The sequence below is a fragment of the Delphinus delphis genome, chromosome 13, assembly GCF_949987515.2.
Source record: "Delphinus delphis chromosome 13, mDelDel1.2, whole genome shotgun sequence".
Classification (NCBI taxonomy): Eukaryota; Metazoa; Chordata; class Mammalia; order Artiodactyla; family Delphinidae; genus Delphinus; species Delphinus delphis.
The window spans coordinates 46,036,526-46,046,730 of NC_082695.1; the positions used below are offsets into that span (position 1 = coordinate 46,036,526).

Sequence of the window (10,205 nt, forward strand, 5' to 3'; positions counted from 1 at the left end):
AATGAGTGAGAATGGAAATGACGTAATATCCTGGCAAGTGTGCTACTTTGGTATTTGATTCAAAAAGAAAATTTTTTTCCAAATTGTTTTCATCCTCTTAGTAGGATCCTTATCTATTAGGATGACTAACAATTATTTTCTAACAATTTCTTTCTCAACTTTAAAATGCTCTTTTCTCAGCTGCATTGAATTTGTTGATGGGATATAAACAAGGATTCTCTCTCACCATTTCAAGAACTGGGGGAAAAGAAACCTAAGAGCTAGACTGAATGGTAGTGACCACTGATAAGGGAGGAAGGAAAGAAGATTTGCTGGGGTTTCCACTAAAAATGAAACAGGGGAGAGAAAATGTGGATCCAGTCTGATTTAAGCAGTGGACCTGGGAAGAAACCATGGAAAGGTGTATGTGTCTTTCCCCTTCATGGCATTTGACCTGTTATCAACAATTTCATCCTTTGTTATGGAAGATGTTTTGGGATTTTCTAGACTATGCCCAGGCTCTGAGATACCCTTGATGATATGAAAATTCATTAAGGAAGCATGCGTTTGACAGTGCTATATGGGTTTTACAGTTTTATAAATGGCTTTTGCATGACTAAAACTGCAAAAAAAAAGTATACATAGGTATAGAGAGATGCATTTATACCATATATTGAAACATATGATAGACATACTCACCCATACATTCATACACACATACTTTTTAAATAACTGCATACTCATTGTCTAAATTTTTTACAAAGATGGAAACCATAGACTCTCACAGTGGAAGGAAAGTAAATTATACCTGTTGAAGAAAGAGTGGGAAAGGACCCAAGGAATTCTCAGACACTGAACAAGGAATAGGAGCCCATCTTCTCTTGGCACGTATTAGAACTTTTTCTTGAGAACGCCTTTTCCTCAGTACCTCAATTTAGAAGACAAAAAAATATTAATAATAAATATTATTTATTTAAAAGCCAACGACTACTTTATTTTCAAACTTTAAAACTCTGATACATCTTTCTCCTCTCATGAGGATTAGCTGGGGAGGCGTAAGACCATGGTAGTGCTTGAAAACCAAACGAAATGTCAATACTAGAAAAAAAATAACCAAGAAATCCCTGCCCTAACTGTTATCACAGCAATCCTATTGAGAAAATAACTTGGTGGGAACATGGAAGAGAGAGAGATGAAATTGGAAGCCTAGAAGCAAAACTGAAAAAAAAAACACTGTACTGTTGCCACACTACCATGCAAAAACATGGGAGGAGAGATATGCAAAGAATGTAAGTAGACAGGTGCCCTTCTAAATTTAGCGTAAGCATCTTCCACTCACCGGCAACTAGGAAGAGCCAGGGGACCAACAGAGAGATCTGTGTCAGAACGAGGAGAGAAACATGGTGACAACTCTCAAACAGCTGTCATGAGTAATGGCCAGTGGTTGAATGAAGTCATTTTGATCTTGGATGTCAAAAAGTCATAAGTATGTGTGAAGTCCAAACCTTAACCTAAAATAGTCCTCCATTTTCTAAGACTAAAAATTATGCTAAGATACATGAGACCTATCTCTGGATGCCTCATGTATCTCAGAGTAATTAACCATGTCATGACCCTATACTGCTGCCCAGAGTAGGACACCATCCTAAGTCATTAACATGCCATATGAGTTCTTGAATAATTAAAAGCTACAAAGTCCAAGTTATATACAAATATCTTAAACAATAATGTTTCTTGTTTTGGAAACCTATTCCACAGTGAAGATCAAGAAATGCTTCTCTGTGTCTAATCTCAAGTTCTCATGCTGTCCCATATCCCAATTTCTCCTTTTATGTCCCAAATAAAAAGAAATTATAATCTGTGATAACATATGTTGAACAACCCTTTTCCATTTCAAAAATGTTAACTTGAGTCATGGCTTTTATTCTTCTTCAAGCTAAATTATCCCATATCTTTTTTGATTCACACCTTCCCTGGTCATGTTAGTTCCACCTGAAGAAAACAGTTCGTCATACTTCATTTTTATACTTTGGTATACCTTTGTTTGTTGCTCTAAAAGGACAAGTATTTTCTTCTCTTCTTGGGTCTCTGTGTTGGAAAGTAATACGGTAAAAGATCTCTTCGCTGAGGACAAAAGAATGGCATTTGTTGTATAGACTGAACCATCTTCTAAAATTTGGAAATCAGGATCACTTGAATGAATTAGATTTGCAGATTTAAAGCACTCCTTCAGGTTAACTGTAGAAAATGTACACAGCAATCATTTGTAAGGTAAAACAAAGCAATATACAGCTTTAACAGTAAGCTATGCATTTGAGGTGGGGCAGTCAAAGACTTTAATTACACTGACACTTGTAAGTTTTGCATTTTTAAAAGGATATATGAAACTATACGGTTAATTCAGTTGTGCGTAACTAAACGTATCCATCACTTCTGATACCTACTTCACAGCCTTTTAAAGAAGAGACATTTGTTCTGAAATCAAAGCATGTGAACTCTACAGTCTGAATATTAAACTCACACCAAAAAAGTTTTTCTTTATTAACTGAAACTAGCCACAGAGCAATACATGAGAACACTTAAAACAAGTTAAACAGAATCTAGAGATTAAAACTGGTAGTTATTACATTAAATTATTGCTGAACTCTTTGCATCTGTTGTTAAATAGTCATCGTATTCTGTGTCTTCATTGGTCTGATCTTTTGGTATACATTTGAGTTATACGAAAAAAAATAACTGAAAAAAAAATATGTGGAAGTAAATGTTGTAAGATGCCAAAATATTTTAGGATAAAAATCCAAAAACAACACCTTTAAACTCAAGAAATAGTTTCAATACTATTTCTCAATTTCATAGACGTGTTATAACATATACCATATCCTTCGTCTAACGTAAATATTAGTAATTACTCAAACTAAACAATTTTAACTACTTTATATAATCATGTTTTTCAATAAAGTACAATATTCCGTTCATTGGATTGACACCATATATATTTTTTAAAAAGTATTGGAATGTACTATATTAGTTTTAACTATTAGTTCCAATAGAGTTATCCTCCTAAAGATTACATTAATTTTACAAGATCAACCAAATTAGGATTTATTACATATTCTGGCAGTTTCTTACCTCTACCAATATATTTTACAGCATCTAGTTTGGAGGGAACATGTAGTGTCACTGTTTTGCAGGCATCACAGGCAAATGTTAAGATCTAAAAAAATCAGTATTATACATTAAAAAGAGCCTTTTCATGTGTACATAGTTTATACAAATTTGTATAATTATAAATCTGTTTATATAATTAGGAAAATAAAATAAAAAGCATACACTGGATTAAGAATTCAGAAAAAAACTGCATAGAAGAGAAGAATAAAAACAACAGACTAAGAGCCATGGATCCCTCCCTCACAAAGCATGTAAACTCAGAGAATTGCTTATCCTCTTGGGCTTTGTTTCCTAGTCTGTAAAATGAAGTTAATAATAATTTCACTAACTTAGTGGATATACTGAGAAACCAATGACACCCTTTTGTGGGAAAGCACTGGAAACTATTAGGAAGGCAGCACAGGTATGTAAAAGGAAAGAGAAACAAAAACAAATTTAATGAGCCAGCAAGTTGTTTCAATTAACTGTCAACTGTCTATGAGTTTTGTTACCAAATCAAAAATATCCTAAAGAAAATTCCAATGCTTTTAAAGAGAAGCACTGACTCATTGCCATGGAGTGACTTAAAAAGTATTTACATATGACCCCACACATATAAGCACACGACTTTGAAATATGAACTTATTTTGAAGTTCTCAATAATGAGAATTAAGGTCAATGTTAAAAGTATTTCACTTAAAAAATTTAAATGATTTAGTGATTTATGCTGAACCAATTCCAATACAATACATATTTGAGCACACTGAAAATAAATTCTGTTCTCTCTGAAACTTTATAATGGATGCTTCTGAAAGTTTCACAGTTTTTTGCAAAGGTTTTTGATGAAAAGCAAAACAGCCAACCAGCATTTACACTGTTATTTAAACTTTTATTTTTTTGGGCCATACCGCACGGCCTGCAGGATCTTAGTTCCCCCACCAGGGATCGAACCCATACTCCCTGCAGTGGAAGCTCAGAGTCTTAACCGCTGGACCGCCAGGGAAGTCCCTACACTGTTATTTAAAAGTCTATAAACATAAATTAAAATCATCAAAATTTGGATGAAAATTTTTATTTCCAAAATACACTAAAGACCCTTTAAGTATCTAATTTAAATTATGTATGAAGGACCAAGCATGGCAGAGATTACATTTCATTTGGAACTCAGAGATGGACATGACAAAGAGACTGTACTTGAATTAGAAATAAAAAGATGAAAAGAATCTTCATTGGTTGCATAGCCCAGAGAGAATAGGAGTAGAATCAGACATGTGAAGAGTCCAGCTCAAGGTGACAGAAGGCATACACCCACTGATTCATTCAACCAACATTTCTTGGTTTCTGCCTAGGTGCCAAGAAGTGTTCAAAGGCTACTACGGTGAACAAAGAGAACTCGACCTCACAGAGATTATTTTACACTAAAAGACAAAAAGTAAATACACAAATGCACAAAGGTCACACAATGCCAAGAGTAAGTGTTACGAGAAAAATAAAACAGGAAGAGAGGGTGATAAAGACCAGAAACTTGAGTGAAAGCAGGATGCAAACCAGTTCACTAACTGGGGAAGAGTCTTCCAGGTGGAGCGAAAAGCCAGGCCAAAGGCCCTGGGAGGGGACTTCACCTGGTGCGTTGAAGGAACAAAAAGAAGGGTGTAGCAGTAAACACAGTGAGGGAAGAGTGAGAGGACATGATATTGAAGAGACAATCATAGGCATATCATGTAGGGTCTAAAAGGCCACAGTAAGGAGTGCAGATTTTATTCTGAGGGCAAAGAGAAGCACAGTAGGTTTAGACACTGTGGAGTGGTGTCACGTGGTGAGCATTTACACAGACTCATTCCGGTGGCCATGTGAGAACAGACTATGGGGAAGACAGAGTGGAAGCAAGGAGACCCATTGGGAGGAATCTATCTGAGAGGAGAGGTGGTGACTTGGACTAAGGTAAAAACGATGGAAAAGGTGAGAAGTGGCCGAATTAAGACAATATTTCAGATAACAGTATCCTGGACATCCAGTCATTCATGCATTCAACAAATACTTACTGAATGTTCTAATATGTACTAGACACAGAGCAGTAAAAGGGATTCTCATGAAACATTCAATTCAAGGATAAGACTTATTTGTAATTTCAATAATGGAGGATAAAAGCTATGACAGGGAAGTACAGGATGCTTTGGGAGAGCACTAGCAACCAGCCTCCTCTAAGAGCCAGGTGAAGAGGGGCAACAAGTTAGCCATGTCACAGGGAGGCAGAGCTTGTATGCTGCAGACATAGGAACTGCATATGCAAAGGCCCAGAGATGACACAGACTTGAAAATGCAATTTGCGATGGTTGATGCATATAGCACAAGAGGGGCAGGAGTTTAAAATGGATTCACAGAAGTAGGTGTGGGACAGGTCCTGAACAGCCTTAACAAAGTACACATATAGATTTTTCTTCCTAAAGATAATAAGAAACCAAAGATTTGTTTTAAGCAGATAAATTACATAGCAGCTTTCTATTTGAATAAGGTTAACTCTGACCAGTGTGACGAATGAAGTAGGGGAACAATTTTCATTTCCAATAATGGGACTTAGGGCATTCAGTCCAACCCCCAGGCCAAAACTAACAATGATGGATACATGTTTTTAAACCATCCTAAAACCATCCAGCTAGGCAAAAACTGAGGAGAAAGCTGGAACACAGTAGTAACCAGAAACAACTTCTAATCTGAAAAGATTAGATTCTGGCTTTTTGGCCTCAAGAGAGGGGAGTGAAATCAAAGCACAGACCTGCCTAAGATCTAAGAGAAGATCTGTCCACATTAATCTGGATCCCCAAATGCGAAACCTTCATTGTAAGAGTAAGCTAGTAGTAAACTGGTCCTCACATGGATTTGTGATCCACATTCACATCTCTCATTTGTTCTAGGAAACACAAGCCGCTAATTAGTTTAAAGAAGCCCTGGCATGTGACCAGCACCATAGGTGATGAAAACCATTTGACCAAGTCAATAACCATTCTTAAATTTTAAAAAAAAGTGCCCCCAATAAGAATTGATAAGTGCTACTTCAATAGAATTATATTATAATGACATCATCAATGGAAAAGCATTAGCAGTAGCCTCACTAAACTCAGAAACAAGGTAGACTTCCCAAGGGTCATCATCTACAGCTAACATTACATTAAAGTATATTAGGCAAGAGAATGATATTAGATGGCATATGAATTGAAAAGAAAGAGGTTAAAAAGAACCACTATTTGCATTTGATATGACTATTTATCTGGAAAACCCAAGGAAATTAACCACAAAACAATAAGAAATTCATAAGGGAGCAGAAACAGCTATTAAAATACAGAAATCATTAGTCATCATACACATAAACAAAATCTGTTAAACAATATAATGGAAAAGAAGAAATCATTTTCAAAAGTGATAACAAGTTAGAATACCAAAAAGTAAACTTAACAAGAAACATGTAAAGTTTATTTGAGAAAAACCTGAAACTATTTCTGAAGGACACAAAAGCAGACTTGAACAAAAGAAATATATATTATTGTTTTGGATAGTAAAAAATCAACAACGTAAGTATATCAATTTACACTAAGTTAAATTATAAAGTTTATGATCCCAAAAAAAATCCCATTGGGCTTCCCAGGTGGCACAGTGGTTAAGAGTCCGCCTGCCGATGCAGGGGACACAGGTTCGTGCCCCGGTCCCGGAAGATCCCACATGCCGCGGAGCGGCTGGGCCCGTGAGCCATGGCCGCTGAGCCTGCGCATCTGGAGGCTGTGCTCCGCAATGGGAGAGGCCACAACAGTGAGAGGCCCGCGTACCGCAAAAAAAAAAAAAAAAAAAAAATCCCATCAATATTTTTTCTGGAACTAGACAAGCTGATATAAAATGTAATAAGGAAAAATAAACAATTAAAGATAGAAACATTATGAAAAAGAAAAGCAATGAAAGGATATTAGCTTTAGCAGATACTGAAAGGTCTTATGAAGTCTCAATAATTAAAACAATGCAGTATTTGGTATATGAATAGACGGAAAGAGAGTAGATGCATATAAATTGGAAAGGAAGAAGTAAAAGTTTCTATTTACATTTGTTACAATTGTATATAGACCATAGGGGTTGTAACTTTTTGTTAACACTCACTAGCCATTTATGAGTTTCTATTTCTCCACATTCTTGCCTACAGAGCCTGTTGTCAAACTTCTGGATGTTTGCCAAATGAGAAATGATATTTCAATGTATTTCTTTCTCTTTTTTTTGTAATACCATTTTTAAATTATTTATTTGTTTGTTTTTTTAAAGATTTTTTTGATATAGACCATTTTTTTTCTTTTTTCCTTTAACATCTTTATTAGAGTATAATTGCTTTACAACCAATGTAGTTTTAAATTCATCTTTCCTCACTATAAGTAAGGCTGAAATATTTTATGGGACATTTTTATTACTTTATGGTTTTTCAGGTCCATGTTCATGCTGGACTTCTTGATTTAGAAGAGCTCCAACCACAAGATGGAATTGTATAAGGAATGATTTCGATTTAGCAGTGGAGATCCCTGATGACCTTAGAGAGACAGAAACTTCATTAGGTGTTTAGGTAGAGGCAGCGTTCAAGTGGTTACTAAATGTGTGAGGTGAGGCAAGATGAGGAAGTTGGGAGAAGCTGATTCACAGAAGGGTGATGGAAGGGAAATGTAAGGGGTGTCCCCCAAGCCATTTTTATTTAGTAATGTTCCTACTTTTCTTTAACACGTCTATCACACATGAGGCTCACAACCACAACAAGCATCTGAGGCTAGCAGGACTTTGCGCAGACATGCACATGAGCATCAGAACAGCTTAAGACCCACCAAGCCTTCCAGCCAGAATGCAGTAGGATGAGGGGGGTAGCCACAGCCACCCCACTTCTGGCCTATCCAGCTTTGAAGCTAAGGAAGGCCAAAGAATGAGGATTATTCAACTTTATTCAACTTTATTATTATTCCCTTATATGTGCTTTCTTCTAAAAAGGAAGTGAGAACACACGGAAAGTTGTGTGTGTCAGTATATAAGATCCAAGCTATTTATGGCCTGCGCCTTTTAGTACCCGTGCCTAATCATGCCTTTTCCTTCAAGGGCAATGTTTAAAAAGAAGTGTCAAAAAAAAAAAAGTGTCAACTTTATTAAGAATCTAAGCAAAATCCGTTCCTCTTGTCATCAAAGACATATCTTACGACCGTTATTTACTCCCTTCTTGATTTCCTCAGCTGTGAACTATTACTTGCTGTGCACCCGGCCCTGTGTATGTTATTAATGTGCCCCGGTAATTTAGTTAAGAGTTTGAAGTCCCTGGAGTTCCATGGGAAAGGCATTCTAATAATAGTAACAACTACAATTTCATTAGTTAAAAATTTCAGGACTTCGTTGTAAAACGAGAGCGGTAGAGTAAGGGAAATTACACGGATATTTCCCGCCGCCAGTTGCACCCCTCCCAGAAGGAATCCTCCCTCTGTCTGTTCTCCAGGTTCGTCCCCTTGTCCTTCAGGGTTAGGGACTGCAGTCCTAACGCCTGCGGCTCAACGTGAAAGGACACTATGCGCTTTGACCTCTGTACTTGGCCTATGTAAATTTTGTCCTTCCAGGGGACCCAGGAAGCCCTGACTGGGGAACCTCTGATCCCACAGTCTCCCAGGGGCTGCTCTCCCCGCACTGGATTCCTATGCCTTGAGGTCCCCCAAAGAGACCTCGGTCTTTCCTGCCAGGGAGGGGGGCTATCCCTTCCGAATAAGGCCACCTCCTTTTTCCCTCCCAGCTTTGGGGTCTTTGCTATTGGGTTCTTTAAAGCGGGAAGGAAACTAGAGCTGGAGGGCTTGGCGGGGGATGGGGGAGCGGGGAGAATCTGTATGCCTCCGAGGCGAGAGATCGGGAAAGCCACTTCCCCGAAGTTCAAGGGGGATGAAATCTCACGTGCTGACAAACAATGGAAACCGTACCAAGGACCACCGAGGGCCGGCCCATCTACTATCTTTAGGCGCAGAGGGTGGAGACCGCCCCAGCCCCAGCTCTTCCCTCCCCCCTTCACTCACACACTAAGATCAAAAGGCGCCTAGTCCTTTCACCCAAGGACCTGCGATTTCGATCCCCAGCGGCTCCCCTCGTCTGCGGCCGGAGCCCGGCACTGAGGTCGGATGGACTGCCCCGCCCGGGGAGGTGCGCGAGGCGCAGAGGCGCAGCGCGGGGCGCGCAGCGCTCGCCGGCTTGTACACAGAGGCCACGGTTTGGGACGGGCGTTTGCAGCCGCTCATCTGCCTGCGCTGATCACATCTACCGGAGACACCCTTCTCCTCCCCTGCGGGATCGCTGCGCCCAGCTCGCTCTCCTCTGTCTGCCCTCCCCCCTACCCCAGCCTACGGCACTTTTTTCAGCCAGCCCCAGGCCCAAGAACCCCCGCATGGGCCGCCGCCACCACCGCCCCCCGCCCCCAAAGTTTCCCCTCCCTCCCCCATGGGTCCGTGCGCCCACTCGGGACCGGGGTCCGGGCAGCCACTCACCGCGAGGGTCAGCAGGAGTTGCCAGCAAAGGGCTCCGCTCGCGGAGCCTGTGGGTCGCGCTGCCGCCATGGGAGGACTCGGAGGCAGGTCGCCGGCCGAGGCACCCGGAAGGCCGGGGTGGGAAGGCGCAGCCGGGCGAAGGGCCGCGGGCCAGGCGCAGGCTGGGCCGGCCGCGCAGGAGTGCGAGGCAGAGAACGTGGCGCGCGGAGGGAGCTGCTTTTCTTCTCGGTTTTTCTGAAGCTTCTGCGTCTCACCCCAGGAGCTTTTCCTCTGACCGAGGGTGGGGTTCCAGGCGCGTCCGAAAAACACCGATCGGCCCCTCCTTGGTATTTTCTCAAGTCTTTATTTCTGGAAGAACGCCAACAGGTGGGAACTCCCTCTCGCCGCCACCCTTTTTCTGTGCTAGGTGTTTCTCACCGACGGACACCACCCATATGCCCCATCTCCCCACCGCCCCGGTATCCGCCTTGAGGATTAACAGCTGGCCCTGCTCAGCAGAAGTCCTGACTGTACAGAGACTCGGTCCTCGAGCGCGTCCTGCCGCAGGAGGGGGCG

General features: G+C 40.6%; 1 protein-coding gene across 5 annotated transcripts in view; it reads right to left on the reverse strand.

Moving 5' to 3' along the window:
• Positions 1-9,984, reverse strand: part of LOC132436208 (desmocollin-2) — a 32,353-nt gene extending 22,369 nt beyond the window's left edge. For 3 of the 5 annotated variants that reach the window (XM_060028842.1, XM_060028844.1, XM_060028843.1), the window contains exons 1-4: positions 9,651-9,855; positions 3,109-3,193; positions 2,018-2,217; positions 788-907 (exon numbers count right to left, since the gene is read on the reverse strand). In XM_060028842.1, coding sequence (XP_059884825.1) covers positions 788-907; positions 2,018-2,217; positions 3,109-3,193; positions 9,651-9,719 — 474 coding nt within the window. In that variant the 5' untranslated portion in view covers positions 9,720-9,855. Of the gene's footprint in view, positions 1-787; positions 908-2,017; positions 2,218-3,108; positions 3,194-9,650 lie in introns of all 5 variants that reach the window. The other 2 variants (XM_060028845.1, XM_060028846.1) reach the window with 1 other exon arrangement.
• Between the last annotated feature and the right edge of the window lie 221 nt (positions 9,985-10,205).